Genomic DNA, 18,423 nt, shown 5'->3' with positions numbered 1-18,423 from the left:
GGCTACTGTTTCTGTATTTTCTTGAATCGGCTGTGACTCCAGCCTTGGGGACAAGAGCTGCTATGACCTGCCCTGTTTTAGAGATTAAGTCAGGGTTGAAACTTTAGCTCAGCAAGACATGCAGTGAGTCTATGAAGTTTTTTACAATACCTTCAAGAAAGCAGCGAGGGATATATTTTGCTTATGGCAGTAGTGTTTTAACTTGGATAAGGCTACCATAAGTTAGGCTTGATGATATATGAAGATTCACAATCTAGGTGCTGTATGGGAATATTCTGTGTACCAGCTTATTAAAATCTGTGCTTAATACATTTGGAAGATAGATGGTGATATCCCAGAATCCAGACTGTATTGTGTCAGTGTCCTCAAGAGGATCTACTTCATATAGTTGACCTACCATTTTGTGGACTTTCATATGATCGAGACCATATTGTCAAAAGCTTAAAATAATGAAATCCCAAAACATTGTACTGTCCCTCCAGGAAACTAACCACTTGGCCACCATGGTGAACTTTGCCCTTTTCTCCACTGTAGTGCGATCTCGGAGTTGGTATATTTAGCTAGAGGGGGTGTGGTGGCAGGGTTCCTATTATATAATCGAAGATGCAATACTTCAAATGCGTCTTGATCGAACATGAAAGCACGAAACAGCAAAATAGCAAAATGGCATATAAGCGATTTCTTTCCCTTGGAAATAAATCATTTGGCCGCCTCTGTTACTTTGCCATTTTCATCACTGTAGTGTGGTCTCAGAGTTGGTATATTTAAGTAGGGGGGTGGGGGCACAGCCTCCCACATTGGTGGGTTGGGCTGAAGTCCCCCATTTTATGTAATGTTTTGAAGTTTTTATTATTATTTTTTTTTTTTTTGTGGAACACCGATTTTTTTTCTCTGGGAAAAAATTGCTGTTCCGAGTGCTTAGGATTGTAAGCTTTCGCTTATATGGGGTCGATAAATCAGCATTCACTTTTTTAAGCTTTTGCTGATTTAATATAGACCCTGGTGGCACAGCCCCCCCCCCCCCACATGGGGGGTTTGGAGGTCAAAGACCCTCACTTTGATGGGTTTAATTTTCTTACATTTCTATTTTAACTATTGGAGGGAAAATATGATGTTCCGAGAGTTCGTTATTTTAAGATTCCCTCAAGATCACTACAGTCTTGGAACTACGTTTCATTTTTTTATATAATTGTATAAAGCTTTCTGGTTATCTTCAGTCTTTACAGTGAGCTGGAGTTTGTTGTTGTCTTTCGGCTTTTCCCAGTTAAGGGTCGCCACAGCGGAACTCCGGTCCGCTAATGACTGGCAGTAGATTTTCACGAACGCCGAGGGGCCAGCTCGACGTTCAACCTTCAACGAAGACATGCCCATTTACACATGTCTTTCGAACGCCCACCCAACCGTGGGGAGGACATGCAGACTCCACACAGAAGGCACTCTCCGCATTCCAGCCGAGAATCAAACGGGAGAACCTCTTGCTGTGAGGCAACAACGCTACTGCTGCACCACCACGGAATATTTTACAGTGAGCTTGGAGTTTATAGGTCTTAAATTCACAGATTTTTTTAATAACTTATTTATTTATTTCTCATCAATTGGAAAATGAGTAAAAAAATGCACTTCTAGTCATAAAATGATGAAGTATCTCTACATGCAGTTAGGATACTGATGCACAGTGGAGACGTTTTATACTTACACGATATCATACAGAGCAGGGTCCATCATAATTTAAATATAAATCACTCTAGGAAGTGCATACCTTAGCAATACCTGAGTATCTAGTAGAAATCATAAGAAAGAAATATGAGCATCACAACAAAAGTAATACAATCAAAATGCAATGGCAAATCTACACTTGACCACGTGAATGGCTAATCAGTATAAAGAGCCACATTTAATTGTGGGTTAACTGAAATCCCCACAATTAAACTGCCATTTCTGATTTTTAGTGTATCAAGTTAACTTTCATTCTCCTGCAGGTCATGGAGGAGGTCCTGTAAAACCCATTTATGGTTACCTCAGTACCCAATATATTTACCTAGAGGTTGAGTGATCTAGCCTTTACACTTCTGTGGGTGAAAATAGACACTCCTCTATAATTTCCACTAGATTTGAATGACTAATCTCTAGAATATGGGGGTGTTTGATAGACCTTTATACCAAGCTTTATGATGATGCTAACTCCCATGCCCTCCTGAGATAGAAAACTCTCCAGGGTGCACATTTTAGTTTATACATCTGTTCCTGTCATTAAGGAAAGTGATCCCACTTTGCTTGATTTTTTTTTAGATATTAATGTGGAATGCTCAATTTTACATTACCTAAATTCACAAACACACACACACACACACACACACACACACACACACACACACACACACACACACACACACACACACAGGGGAACAGAAAGTTTTATGTTGATGAATCTAATTAGTTTGCCCATTTAAATTATGCAATCTCAGGGTAGAATAAGAGTAGACATACTGCATGTTCCTTTCCTGACCCAGAAAGAGAAGTGTAAAGTGGAGACATGACAGGTTGCATTTCCCTCAGAATAGAATGGCCTCTATGAGGTTAAAATAATGTCATTGTTGCTATAACCATTTTATGGTCGTTGATGCATTTTCAGTTGGAAGACAGGCCAGTCACTTGTTTTTCATCTATTCATGAGAGAAGTTTGTTTATATGACCATTGAGCCACTTACTAAAACTGCATTGTCACTTTTAATGGTTTGTTTTGTTAGCCATAATATTCTGCAGTCTTTGTTGAGGTATTTGCAGCTGATGTTACCTTTTAAGATGTTAACTGATTCTCTTTATACAATGAAATACGGAGTAACTATGTGTATGAGGCTCTGAATTAATATAGTCAGTGGGCTTGCTGTAGGAAATTTAAGACCTGAAAGTATGCATTTTAGGAGCTAGTGAGTGCTAACCTTGAATCAGATACACAAAGAGTTCTGTAAAATATATATTCACTGCCTCAACAATTGAATTTTAACAGGATCAGAAAAGGAGAAATTGTAGAGTTGATATCATTCTGATCCTATTAGGAGTTGTAAAAGGCACTAAGCTGTCATGCATATTAAAAACAATCGATGGCTTTTACAGTTTCCATTGACCTCTGTCCTGAAAAGGTACTTGGCTAAATACTTGTAACTATTACTAAGGTAATCTACACTAACCCACACAAACCAGCACAACTGTGCACAGCTAGCTTTAGTCAGCAGGGACTTAAGCAATATCCTATATATATGTAAATAACCGAATTATACAGATACTAATCGTGCTATTCACCTAAGGAACTTGCTGACTCAAGCAAATAAGCATGAGTCACATATTATTCAAATTTCAAGTACTGATACTGTTTGGAGAGTTTAAAAGTAAGCTGAAACAAAAGTTAAAGCAGAAGCTATTGCAGTATGCAACTAGTGCTATGAAGATATGAATGCGAGAGCAAATGAAAAGTAATCAGCTTAAGGAAAGGGACTTTACAAAACACTCTTATAGGTTCATAGGTGTGTACCAGGTTAATGGCCCTGGAGCCTTTACAAGCCTAGCCCATAGAAGTGCCCTGGCATCGTGCCGCCCAACGTTAGTTCTCAGTGCCTCTATCAAGTAGAGCCACTGCAGTGATCCCCGGGGTGAACTTTCTATTTCCCATCCACTCATCAAGATTTCTCTTGAAGAGGGCCAGTGAGGTGCTCTGCTTGACATGTATGGGAAGTCTATTCCATGGCATGGGCAGTCTCTGAGTTATGAACCTGTCCCTCCAATATGATCTGTTGATTGTGGTAATGAGGTTGAGGTCTTTGGAGTGTGTTGTGTGGAGGAATTTGGATTTCTTTATATGTAGCATTTCTAACAGAGCTGGGTCAGACATGGCTTTGTAAGTCAAGCAGAGATCGCCTCTTAATAGAAGATATGAGACAGAGAATAGCTCGAGTTTTTTTAGTCTGTCCTTGTAGGACGTGTGTTTAAGGCCTAGGATCCTCTTTATGAGTTACTTTTGTGGCCTTTCCAGCTGTTGCATGGCATGTGTCTAGTGAGGTATATGCCAGATGGGGCATTATACTCGACTGGCCTAATGAGGGAAGAGTAGAGAGATAGAGAAAGATGGTGACCTCTTTCTTCCTGGATGCAAAACCCCTGGTAATGCGATATGCCACATAGAAGGACTTTCTGACCACAGTGGCTATGTGGTGGTCAAAGGAGAGGTTGCTGTCAACCTGTGTCCCCAGATCTCTTATAACGCCTTCAGTGTTCAGTGGGCCCCCATCAATGTGGTAATTAGTGGGAACTGAGCTTTTCCCAAAGGGGATGACAATGCTTTTTTTGGCATTATGCTTAAGGCCTTCGTTTTGTCACCAGTTATTGGTCTCAGTGAGGCTTTTCTGTAGGATGTCTACATCACTTGGGGAGTTAATAATGGCTCCCAGCTTGCAGTCATCTGAGAACTTGGTCAGCCAGAGTCCCTCTGGGTTGGCCTGGACTTCTGAGAAGTAGATGCCAAACAGGAGAGGACCCAGGACCGATCCCTCTGGGATTCTACTCGTGACTGGTCGGCAGTTTAACTTGGAGTCCATTACTTTCACACTGTGGGTTCTATATGTGAGCCAAATTGCAACCCACCTAGTGATATAGGGGTTGATGCTTAGTTTGGTGAGATTATGAATAACTCCTGACTGAGGAATGGTATCAAAGACCTTGGCCAGATCAAGGTAGGCTGTATGAACTGCCTTGCCCTCATCCATAGCTCTGATGACTGACACAAAGAAGTCAACCAGGTTGAGCAGGCATAATCTGCCTTTCACAAAACCAAATTGCGTGGGGTCTAGAGTTTGGAGATTTCCTATATCTTTGGTAATCAGGTCCATGATGATGCGCTCCATAGCTTTACATATCAGACTCATCAGGCTAATGGGGAGATAATTCCCAGGGTCTATAGACGCTCCCCCTTTATGGATAGGGATGACTTTAGCAGTGTGCCATTCAGTAGGGACAAAGCCTGAGGTGAGGCCGTGATTGAACAGGGCACACAGATGTGGTGCCAGTTCACTTTGTAGTTCATGTAGAACACATCCATGATTATTGTTGGGTCCCATGAAATCTGTATTCTTGTCCTTGGACAATACAGCTTTAACTAGTGCTGCAGTAATGCTGGGTGCCTGGCATTCCTCCAGTATTGTGATTGGTCCTTTAGGGAGGGAGTGAGGGGTAAAGTTGGCACTGAATCTGTCGGCCAGTATGCTGGTAATATCTGTTGGCTCAGTATAGGAGGTACCATTGTGCAGTAACTCAGAGTAAACCTGGGTATTGCCATGGAGATTCTTGATATAACTATAGAAGGCGTTGTGGCTGTTTTTAGTGTCTGCCGCAATTCTGCCTTCATAGCTGGCTTTAGAGGTTTTGATGAGGGATCTCAACTTTTTGTTGAGGCTAATAAGGGAGTTTTTCCAGTCTTGGGACTTCACCTTTTTCTGCAACAGTTTCTTCCTTCTGTTGTAGAGTTTACTAATGGCAGGGGACCACCAGATTGGCTTACTTTTTCTTTTTTGGAGGAGAGAGTCTTGGTATGGCTAGTTCCATGCATTTATGTACATGTTCGTACAGTGCATTGGTGTATGATTCAGCAGTCATGCATCTATTTTCCATTGACATGGGTGCCATGAAGTTAGCCACCTCTGTTTTTAGGAGCCCAAAGTTAGCTTTGGAGAAGTTTTTCATGGTGGTTACCTTTGCAGGGGGTGTGGGTGAGATGTGGATTTTCATGGTGATTAGTGTGTGGTTGGATCTAACCAGGGAGGAATTAACTGTTGGTTTAGAGCAGCGGTTGCCCATGTTAGTAATAACCAAGTCAATGATGTTACTTCCTCTAGTGGGGGTAAGAATGAGCTGGTCCAGGGCATTGGAATTTATGAATTACAGGAAGCGTTGGGCCATTGTATTGGTGCATGAGTAGTTTTCCCAGTTGATGGAGGGGTAGTTGAAGCCACCTAGTATGAGATGTTGGGTTGGACCCTAATAGTTTCCAGGGTGCTTAGGAATGTGGAGTGAGAGTCTTGGGACATGGTTGGGGACCTATAGCAGGGTATGACCTGAATCGCTGTCTTACCCAATGTTAGTTGTACCTGAAGTATCTCAGATGGGTTGATATTATGATATTGCATGCTCAGAAGAGTGAACGACACATAATCGACCCCATGTAAGTGAAAGTTTACAACGTTGAAACCTCAGAACAGTGTTCCGAAACAAAAAAAACTGTAAAACATTACATAATGTGGTGGGCTTTTCCACCCCCCACACCCCAACATGTTACCAACTCTGAGATCACACTACAGTGTCGAAAAGGCAAAGCAGTGAAAGCATCCAAAGAAATTCTTTCCTAGGGAAAGAATTTGCTGAAAAGCCGCTTCGCTATTTTGCCTTTTCGCACTTTTCAGTTCAACAAAGACGCATTCAACAACCTGCGTCTGTGACAGCGTAATAGGGAGCCTTTCAGATGCATTATGCTGGGCCAATAGTCTGGAGGTGTGCATATCCTTTATGAATATGGAGACAGCACCGCCATTGGACCTTCTGTCCATGTTCTGAGGCCAAAAGGTGTGGAACTAGTTATAGCCTGTTAGTGCAGGGGTGCTTTCTGCTACTTTAAACCAGGTCTCCATTTCAGCACAAATGTCAATGTTCTCCATTTTGAGGAGTGCTTCGAGACCTGTTGGTGGAAATGACATAGGAGTATGAGGGATTTTGAAGTTGTATTAAAATAACGGGCTGACAAATCCTGAGCCACTATCATTAAGAATAAAATAGGAGCAGAACATTCAGGTAGGAACAATCAGGATTTCCTTACATGACAGTCTGTTCTGGCTGTTTGTTTCAGTTGAACCTTGAACTGCAATATTCCTTATTACCTAAAATACAAAAGTTAGTTTTCAACTCATTCTGCAACTGACAAGCAGTTACAGTGTTTTCGGCCTCAGAGAAAGAAACACAAGGATTGTTTAAAGCTCCAAAACAAAAATCTTGACAAATAGTACCATTGCAGTTTAGCTGTGCAACTATAAACACAAGTTTCTAGCTCTTCCCACAGTTTATAAACTGTTAATCTCCTCTAAGCCCCTCAGAACATTACACAATGTTTTTTTTTTCTGCCACAAACTACGCAATTTACAATTTAAACAAAATATCAATATAAAATAGCTCTGCAATCATACAGTTCAAATCCTCCTACAATATACTATCTGTTAATTTCCCCCTGAGCCACATACAAAGAAACATGCTTGTCCCTCCTTCCCCCAGCTGTTATGGAAGCTACCTTGAAAAACAAACAATAATAAAAAAATTGTGTGCTTGGTGATGAAATTTAAGCACAATAAAATGGCAGTATTATTTTGGCAATGCCTGTTTTTTACACAAAGATGCAGTTCTTAGTTTGTATATCCACAGACCAATAGTTTTGTTGTTGATAAAATTATTAAGCACTTGCTAAGTTCATTTTGATATAAGACTGCTATTGGTTCACATTATTTAATGCCCACTATAAAATATACATTTTAAGGAATTTGAAAAATAAACTCATTTATCACACAAGCTGGGCTAGCAATTGATTATACATGGACAGTGGCTGTTCATAGAATACAGAACATTTTAGGAGCTAACTACAGCAAAAGTTAAAGAGAAAAAAAATAGAATCAGTCTGCTGTCACTACAATGGTGAGTCCATTGCTTCTGTAACAATTATGCTTTAGAAAAACATTACCAACAGTGCTTCAGAACAGACCCCAAGAAAGGTAGACTAACACAAGCATTAAAAGTTATCACTGGGCAGAGCCATGATGTCTCATATGTAATACTCCATGCACTAGGCAGCTCCAATAGTATAGAGGGATAAAGCCCAGACTATAACCCAGGTGACTCAAATTTCAAGGAACTGGTGGGGGGAGAAAGGGGTATACAGTGTTTATAAAAAGTTTACACACCCCTGTTAAAATGCCAGGTTTTTGTGATATAAAAAATGAGACCAGAATAAATCATTTCAAAACTTCCCACCTTTAATGTGACCTATAACCTGTACAATTCAATTGAAAAACAAACAAATCTGTTAGGGGAAAAAATATAAAAAATAAAAAACGCACAATACGTTGGTTGCATAAATGTGTACACCCTTAAACTAATATTTTGTTGAAGCACTTTTTGATTTAATTACAGCATTCAGTCTTCTTGGGTAGGAGTCTATAAGAATGGCACATCTTGACTTGACAATATTTGCCCACTCTTCCTTGCAAAGCGCTCCAAATCTGTCAGATTGTGAGGGCATCTCTTGTGCACAGCCCTCTTCAGGTCACCCCACAGATGTTCTATTTGATTTGGGTCTGGGCTCCGGCTGGGCCATTACAAGACTTTCATTTTCTTCTGGTGAAGCCATTCTTTTGTTAATTTGGATGTATGCTTGGGGTCATTGTTGTGTTGAAAGGTGAAATTCCTCTTCATCTTCAGCTTTCTAGCAGACTAGGTTTTGGGCCAAAAGTGACTGGTATTTGAAACTGTTCATAATTCCCTCCATCTTGACTAAAGCCCCAGTTCCAGCTAAAGAAAAGCAACCCCAAAGCATGATACTGCCACCACCCTGCTTCACCGTAGGGATAGTGTCCTTTTGGTAATGCAAACTGTTGTTTTTGTGCCAAACGTACCTTTTGGAATTGTGGCCAAAAAGTTCAAACCTGGTCTCATCAGACCATAACATATTTTCCCACATGCTTTTGGGAGACTTGATGTATTGTTTTGCAAGTTTTAGCTGGGCCTGGATGTTTTTCTGTGTAAGAAGAGGCTTCCTTCTTGCAACCCTACCCCATAGCCCAGACATATGGAGAATACGGGAGATAGTTGTCACATTTAGTGCATAACCAGTACTTGCCAGAAATTCCTGCAGCTCCTTCAGTGTTGCTGTAGGTCTCTTGGCAGCCTCCCTGACCAGTTCTTGTCTTGTCTTTTCATCAATTTTGGAGGGATGTCCAGTTCTTTGCAACGTCACTGTTGTCCCATATTTTCTCCACTTTTTGATGACTGTCTTCACTGTGTTCCATGGTATATCCAATGCTGTGGAAATTTTTTTGTACCCTTCCTGACTGATACCTTTCAAGAATGAGATCCCTTTCATGCTTTGAAAGCTCTCTGCGAACCATGGCTTTTGCTCTAGTAGGCAACTGAGTAAATGTCAGGAAAATCCTACTAGGGCAGCTGAACTTTATTTGGGGTTAATCAGAGTCTCTTTAATTGATGGCAGGTGTGTACCCATGAAGACTGAATGCTGTAATTAAATCAAAAGGTGCTTCAACAAAGTATTAGTTTAAGGGTGTGCACACTTATGCAACCAGCTTAGTGTACATTTTTTTATTTTTTATATTTTTTCCCCTAACAGATTTGTTTGTTTTTCAATTGAATTGTACAGGTTATAAGTCGCATTAAAGGTAGAAAAAGTTTTGAAATGATGTATTGTGGTCTCATTTTTTTATATCACAAAAACCTGGCATTTTAACAGGGGTGTGTAAACTTTTTGTATCCACTGTAACACGTGATTCACTAATGAATTGGTTGATCAGTATGGACACTGGGTATGCTAATGATTCTGAACATTTTTTGATATATTTATCAGCTGCTATTGTGTTGGGTTTAAATTTATCTGCTAGCTTTTTGATTATGGGAGTGGAAACAGGGTTGATAAAGAAGTTACGCATGTTCATAGATGTATTAGTGGGTATGGATGCAGAATTACATATCTGTTGTTGGGAGACGGAGGTGGCGACAGCTATGAAGTGAACATAAATTTACATTCTGTGGTGTCAGGGCTGTTGCCGGGCTAAGAACAACTGATTTAAAATGGTACATATTTTTTCTTCTCTCTTTCTCATTTCTTACTAGCAACACATTTGGTCTAAAAACACGCAACTTTGTAATCTTTTCTCTTGTAAATGTTAAAGGGGGTGAAGGGAAGGGAAAAGTATGAATCTGTTTGAAAATATGACCACTTGCTTCTCATTTGCTACTAGATCTTAAAATGGAATCACAGTCCACTTCAAAGCAGTAGCTGACTAGAACTGTGAAAATTAAGCAGATGCTAAAACTCAAGACCAGTAAGATGTATATATTTGGCATTCTGTGCGGTGATACTAAATATTGTCTTGCACTGGTGTAATTAATCCCTTGCCCTTTACAGCTGGCAAAACTTGTTTACTTACATTTGCTGTGGGAAAGTAAAATAACTAAGAAAAAGCTTCCTTCTAGAGACAATGATGGGATAAAGCCATAGAACACAACTGGGAGAGTGAAATGTCTAAAATATGAGCTTCGGGCCTACCACCAAGTAAAATATTAATGACTATGATTTAATATTTGGGTTAATTAATAAGAACACCAGGTAACTGGTAGTATCTGGCCAATTTCAAAGTGACAAAATTACTACCATACCAGGAAGAAAACTGTGGGGAATTGGTGAATTTAGACAGCCTTCCCTGGGAATCATGTGTATATGAAAATAATACCTTCTGTGAAAGGAAGTTACTCTGGATTAGGGGCACTGGAGAACTCTGTGGATCACAGACAGCACTGGAGAAGAGACCTGGGCAAAGACTCAGCTCTGGAGGTGGCCTGTATGCAGTCCAAACTGAGGGTGAATGTTAAAAGTTCAAAGCTTGGAAAGCAGTGCATATTCCCTTTATGCTCTTTGGACCAGGTTACATTTTGTGACTTGATTATTGAATTAGACTTGTGTGCACTTTCATTATTGTACTTTAACTTGATGAGTACCAGTAGTGTGACTCAAGATATCAATCTTCTGGTGCCATTTAGGACCTTTTTTCATATATAGTGGCAGCGTGAGCCACTGTTTCTCACATATTTGGTTGGCACTGGTGTGATTCAGACCCTTCTTTGTGCCAACTGTTATATTTCAGTGGCAATAATACTTTAATCATGACACTTTGAAAGGCATTGGTGGGATTCAAACTCCAGCTGTGCCTCTGTCAGTTTAGGCTGGTATAGTTAATCCTATAATGTCGAAAGAATAAGAAGAGGCCTGAAATAGAAATAATGCAATTCCGTGGCAGTGTCTAATCACATATGAAGGAAGTTACATCACAAAGATAGTTATAATGGTGATAAAATCATAAGGGGTTTGTGACACCCCACCACTGGACCAGTAATCAAGGAGCCCCAATTCTCACCACTAGCACCAGTAGGGGACATACAGTGAGAGGATGACAGGTACACAAATAGTATTTCTAGATGCAGCTCTCTGCATCAAGTGAAGTTTCCCTTAAGAGCACACAGAGACCACAGTTAGTCCAGGCCTGTGTCTTCCTCTTTCTCCAGATCCCCAGTAAGACTCCCCACTTGCACAGCTATAGAGTTGAGATCTCAGCTGAGTGGCCAAGCCAAGACCTCCAGCACCTTCTCTGTCCAACCAGTGCTTTGTGTCCCTGCCCAAGTAGCTGACACACACTCACACTTTTGAGGTTTGATTTGCGCACACACACGCGCACATGCATGCACACACACACACACACACACACACACACACACACACACACACACACACACACACACACACACACACACACACACACACACACACACACACACACACACACACACACACACACACACACACCTGGGAGAGGCTGGCACAGGTGTCACCAAATAAATATTCAAGTGCTCTCAGAAACTAAATATCTCTAGACAAATCAGCCACAATGAAAGGTTTAAATATATGTAATAATACATAAAAGAACAAGAAAATAATCAGTATATAATTACAGTGACAGCAGAGCTCAAAATCACATATTTAAAACAACATTGCAGGATAGTCTCAAATAAATAAAGAAAAACATCTAAATTAAGCTTTGCTTTATTCCTGACTATATCTAAGTGAACTATAATGCTCCCTAGACTTACTTATTCAGAGCAAGGCAAATGTGTGCTGAATGGGTCTTCTGGTCAGGTCCAAGACAGACTACGGAATGCTGTCTCTCTTAGAAAGTTCTTAAATTAATATCTCAAATATTACTGCTGGGATAGCTTGCAGAATGACATCATTTCGTGTCATCTGACTCTGTCCCAGGCATACCTCTCAACCTGGAAACATCAAAAATCTGGACAAGGCCCATGAAAAATAGCTACAAATCTGTACACTTATTAACATCTAATTTGCATACATAATTACCTAACCCACCCACTCCAATGGAATTGTGGGATACCAACTTTCAAACGTAACTGAAGAACAGGCAACCAAAATATGGCACCACAGACCCCCTTCAGCCATTCCAATGTCCCATTACCTGGCTATTTCACCCCATTTACCATAAACACTAATGTGTGCATACTGCTTTACTTCTACAATGATCATTTGGATTTTATTTTTACACCACAACAATGCATAAACACTAATAGACATCTGGTAAAAGCAATACTGTCTCACAATGAAAATAGAATTGGCATTAAAACTTGTCTGCCCTTGCAGCATTGAAACCCACACCACATCCAAAGAAAATTAATCTGGCCAGTGGTGGATAAAGATTATCTTTGGGCTGTTTTCAAATCATTGGCCCCTTTCACACAAAACAAGAAACATACATGTGTTCTTTTCTTTGATACACCTTCCAGACTTTATTAAATTATTTTCCTTGTATAATACAGCATGCTTGTTAGACAGAGTGCATTTTAAATTTATTGTTTGAACATTTTTCCAGTAAACTGTACTGTAGGTAATGAAACAAAATGCATGAACCAATAATGACAAAACTGCCCAATTCAGAACATTTCCATCATAAACGTCTACTTCCACACCCACTATAAATAGAATGACAGCAGTGTAAGCCATAGGCATCTTGCACAGCTTCTCACACTTATTTTCAATTTCATTTTGGGGGGGGCAAAAGATCAAAAACCAGGGACACATTTTAAACATTGCTTGTATAATTTTGTAAAGTTGCTAGAATAAAATGCTGTGTTAGCACCATGCATTTCACTAGTAAGTCTTGAACCCAGGACCCTATGTACTACAGTCAGAGCAACATACCACTATGCTAAATCAGCAGCTTCCTGACGAATAGGAAGACTGAAACATACTGGCTATCGTTTAGTGAATTCATTTCTCACTTCTCACCACAGTTCTCAACTCTTAGCTCAAAAAACCTGGGGTAATACAAATTCAGTTCTCACTATAGCTCTCGACTCTTAGCACAAAAAACCTGGGAGAATACAAATTCAATTCTCACTATAGCTCTCAACTCTTAGCACAAAAAACCTGGGGGAATACAAATTCAGTTCTCACTATAGCTCTCAACTCTTAGCACAAAAAACCTGGGGGAATACAAATTCAGTTCTCACTATAGCTCTCAGCTCTTAGCACAAAAAGCCTGGGCAAAGCTCACAAGTGGTGGTGGCTATAGACTTTAGGCTCTTTTTACCCTGTACTCAAGGTACCAGGTTTGAGCCTGAATACCTCTAGCCACCAGGTGTATTGAATGGGGGGCATTTTCACACACACACACACACACACACACACACACACACAGTCATGTCTCACCATCTCATTACAGATCACTGGAGTCATGGTGTTCTTGTGATCACAAGTTCAAAAACCCACTATACCCTCAGCATGAATATTCTGCTCCCACACCTTGAACTATACATATACTGCTTCTGAGGGCACATAGATTTGAACAGAGCACTTTTACGAAGTCTGTATTGTTTCTGCCTAGTACTAGAATACATTCAGCTACAAACGGATATGGCATGAGCAGTTGAACCACAAGCAACTAAAAGATAACCTATCTGAGCTGCATCAATAAAATGAATGTTTAGAGACAACAAAAGACAACATTCTCATTATTCCTGGTATACGTAGTACTGCAGCAAATAAGGCACAGAAGTAGCTTTCTTGTACAAGCATGTATTTTCAAACTATTGAACTTGGAAATTGTTCCACATCTAAAACACTATCTACAAACATCTTTAATAAACAGTCAAGCAATCTAGTCAGTGTTTAAATGGCCAGTTTTTAACACTGGCTTAAACAAAATATATTCATAAACACTAAGTTGCTTATAAGTTCACAAAATTACTTAGCCTTTGCATTCACAGTGCTCTGCAGTTGCTTATAACACTCCTAATGTACTTTTGTAGACTGTTTCCATGACATGGAACTTAAATGATTCTTTGTTCCCATAACAATTGTTCTAATTTTTTTTGCTGTTATTTGAAGTTCTCAAGACCCAGTGGATATAGTTGTTGGCTTCTTCTCCCAGTAATTTCTGAATCAAAATTTCCAAGATTTAATGTATATTACTGAAGTGATTAGAACTAAGGTGACTCAAGGATAAACAGTAGTTTGTAAAATCTATTGCATTACCACTACTGCCTTGTCAGATATAGTACAAAAATGAATGTAAGTAAACTGCACAAAAGACTTAATGGCTTCTCTTTGAGACTCGAGATTTCTACTTTCAGTCACACACACCCACACACACCCACACACACACACACACACACACACACACACACACACACACACACACACACACACACACACACACACACACACACACACACACACACACACCTACCTTACCAGTCTACATCACGATCGCATCCGCAGCCAGTCCCGAACAGGTTTCTTCATTTGAAGCAGCCAGGCCAGCCGTTCCCGATGCATTCACATTTGAAGCAGCAGCATCGCATTCCGCAGCCATGATTCACTGATTCCCCATAATCCAACAACAAGTTCTTCTGCCGCAGCCAGGCCAGCTGTTCCTGCTTGCATTTTGAAGCAGCGGCCAGCCGGAAATGCGTGAGCTCCTTGAGCTGAAGTCCAACAGGCTGGTAGAGGGAGCTGACATCATCGTGCAGGCTGGAATCCACAAGGGAGCTGACATCATCGTGTTCATGATGACATCAGCTCTAACAGCTGCAGAAATTTAAAAAACTAAAAAACAAAAAGAAGAAAATCGGAAATGAAGGGGTGCCACTCGGGAATCGTGGCACCCCTTCATTTGAATCCCAAAACTCAGTAAAAAACGAGTAATTTGGCACGGTTGAGAGGTCTGATCCCAGGTAAAACCCTCATTTCTGAAAGCTAGCAGCATTTAGCATCTGCCTGTGAAAATACATATACCTCAGATCTTTGGCAAATGGTGGAAGTCATAAAACAATAAAACACTTCCAAGACAATACAGAAAACTCCCAAGTTTTAGACATTGTGTCTCTTGCTGCACTGAAACTGAAAGATAACATCTTTTTATGGCCTGGCCATAAAGCAACTTAATTTCAGCTATTTTTCTGAAATTAACCTTCTGTAGTCCAGTTTCCATTGTTAAGATATATACATCTAAAAGTTACAATAGTGCAGGTACATTTCTGTTCTATTCCAGTAGGGCATGCTGTGGTTACATTTTAAGCACTTTGCAAAAACCTTTTCAACACAAACTTCTGTACCAGCACTTTGATATACACCTGACATACAGTTCTAATACATTTGTAACACAAGTATCTTATATGACTCATGTTGATGTTCATAAATGACGTATAATTATTTACACAATTCCAGATAGCTGGGCTGTCAGTGTCTCCTTTCATGACAGGGTGGATGACAGCTGGGTGAGCAGAGTTGGAGAATATCCCTATCCCCCAAGTGTAATCAGCAGCTTGATAGTGAGTGGGTCAATACTATATAGAGGATTTGCTCACTTGAGCCTGCAAATAAAGCATCACAACAAATAAAGTGCTGCATAACTGAGGGCAGCCAGAAAAAGACCAACAGGAAAGAATCAAAAGAACTAAAAGAATGAATAGTAGGGGACAGCAGGACAGGTTGTTAGTTGCAGCCCAGAGAAAGAATAACTAAGAGAGGGTGAACCAGAAAGCAAAGCAGTCAGTGCAGATGCAAGTACAAGAAATGTTTTTGAAAAATATTTTAGTACCATCTGCAAGTTAACCAGATATATCAGTACAGCAATCAGGGCTTGTTTCCTTTCCTAACATAAGCTAAATTAAAGAAGCACATCATAAGAAATATCTGTGAAACTTATCATTCAGATTAAATGTACAGGCAAGGGTTAGTGTGATAAAACAAGCCTCTAGAAAAAAACATAGTCATTAGGAATTATTGTTACTGTAGTCCTTGTCATTCAGTAAATTATGAAGTAGTTACTTCAAGGTAGTCAGTTGCTAGTTCCTAGCAACATTAGCAAACATTAAAAACCAAAACTAAAGAAATTAGCATTCAATTTAATCAAATGAGCTATGGTTTCTATTGTATTATAAAACCAGCAAAAGCTACAAAAGACTTAATGCACTTGCAGTGCTGTTAAAATCTATAATACTGTTCTCATTAGTTCATATGAGAGGCATTGTTAAGGTTCACTTAGGGTACCCTAGGTAGAGAGTCAATGAATGCACAGGCAACCACAATACTCACACATAGGGAATGTTGTGGTCAATAAGGAAATATTGGCAACTACTTTGATGTTTTGGTGACGATCCAACTTCATGTGATTATCACAGTGCTTAAAACCAGCCCAAGTTGAGGAATATTCCAGAAAGCAGATGATAAGATTAACTTGCCACAGGACTACTCTGCAGTAAATGGAGACACCTGAGTAGACACTCAGCTATAACAAATGGTTGATCTAGTACCCAAGAAATACAGTATGTGCATGAAAGTCAAAAGGAGGCAGATAAGCAGAGTCTAAATAATGCACCCAAATGCAATCAGCTGCTACTCAGTCAACATTAAAAAAAGAATGACTGGGAAATAATGGCTTAATGCAGTAGAAGGGTCTACTTTAATTAACTGAAAGCTGATTCCAGCGAATGCAAATCCATCGACACATATACATCGAACCGCGAAATGAGCGAACTCACAAAACTGAGAAACTCAAAATACCGATTTGTCATACTCAGCCAACCCCACCGCCCGAAACTCACTACCCACCCAAACAAAATAAATAAACCACAAACATACACCAACCAAAACCCTACTTCTAACCCTACACTAAACCCCACATACACCACTATCTATGCACTCTCCTTAACCCCTCGCTAACCCTAAGGTCCGTAACTACTGCACACTTACCCTACGGAGCTATACCCAAACAAAATAAATAAACCACACACATACACTAACCAAACCCCTACCTCAAACCCTACAATAAACGTTAAATACATTACCCATATTACATTACCTATCTATGCACTTACCTTAACCCGCACCCTAATGTCCATAACTATCGCACACTTACCTTACAGATCTGTAGCTCAGATGGGGAAACCAAAACACTTCCACATTTCAAATTTTGCAGTAATTTCACGGTAATTTCGCAGTTTTGTGAGTTCGCTTATTTCGCGGTTCAATGCATTTGTGTCGATGGATTTGCATTCGCTGGAATCAGCTTTCGGTTAAATAAAGTAGACCCCAGTAGAAAACAGACAAAGCAAAATTACAGCTAAAAAGGAATGCCAAAGATAAGCAAACAAGAAGAATACTGTGGCACCTTGCTATACGCATATTCTGGGAAAATAGGTTCATAGGTTCATAGGTTCACAGGTGATTACTAGGCTAATGGCACAAGAGCCTTAACAAGCCTAGCCAATAATACCCAGGATATGACAATATTATATCTTAATTCCCCAGATATGGGATGGGTCAGTATCAGGGTAGTGGGGCTTCATTTTGCAGACTGCCTCTGTCCAGAAGGGATATGGGCAGTACCCCAGGAGTGAATTTATGGTTCTAAATCCATTTATTCAAATTCTTTCTGAAGAGAGTGAGGGATGTACTTTATTTTATGAAGACGGGAAGTTTATTACATAGAAGAGGCAGCCTTTGGGATATGAGTCTGTCTGTCCAGCAAGTTATGTTAGAGTCAGAAATAAGGTTCAGGTTCATGGAACGTGTTACCCATGTATAATTTTTCTTACAAATATGTAACATTTATATCAGGACTGGATCAGAGAAAGCCTTGTAGGTCAGGCATAAGTCTCCTCTCAGAAAATGATATGAGATGGAGTAAAGGGATAGGGCCTTTAGTTGGTCTGCATAAAACATGTGTCTTATGCTTTATATTTTTTTAGTGAGAAACCTCTGTGGCCATTCCAGTTGGTGTAAGTGCCTGGTTAGGTACATGCAGAAGGGAGCATTGTACTCGATTATTGGCCAGATAGGGTCCAAGTACAATGGCACTATGAAATCCTTTGATCTTGACGCCATGCCTTTACTTATAAGTTGAGCCACACAGAAGGATTTCTCACTACTGTAGCTACATGGTAGTCAATTTTTACATTACTATCTGTTTTCCTAGGTCTGTCACCACTGGGTCTACTTTTAGGGGTGTGTTATCATATTATAACTTGCAGGGATTTCTG

The 18,423-nt window shown here is 40.0% G+C and overlaps 1 protein-coding gene across 1 annotated transcript in view; it reads right to left on the bottom strand.

Annotated features, from left to right (window-relative positions):
* Positions 1 to 14,679: 14,679 nt before the first annotated feature.
* LOC122800214 (hemoglobin subunit alpha-1-like) overlaps positions 14,680 to 18,423 on the bottom strand; it is a 110,469-nt gene continuing 106,725 nt past the window's right edge. The window contains exon 2 of the mRNA XM_044069709.1: positions 14,680 to 14,911. Within this exon, the coding sequence (XP_043925644.1) occupies positions 14,680 to 14,911 (232 nt within the window). The remainder of the gene's footprint in view (positions 14,912 to 18,423) is intronic.

The sequence above is a fragment of the Protopterus annectens genome, chromosome 4.part0 (assembly GCF_019279795.1).
Source record: "Protopterus annectens isolate FY-2018-M chromosome 4.part0, PAN1.0, whole genome shotgun sequence".
NCBI classification, from domain to species: Eukaryota; Metazoa; Chordata; order Ceratodontiformes; family Protopteridae; genus Protopterus; species Protopterus annectens.
The sequence above is the reverse complement of the archived record's forward strand: the minus strand, read 5'-3'. Positions and strand labels throughout refer to the sequence as shown.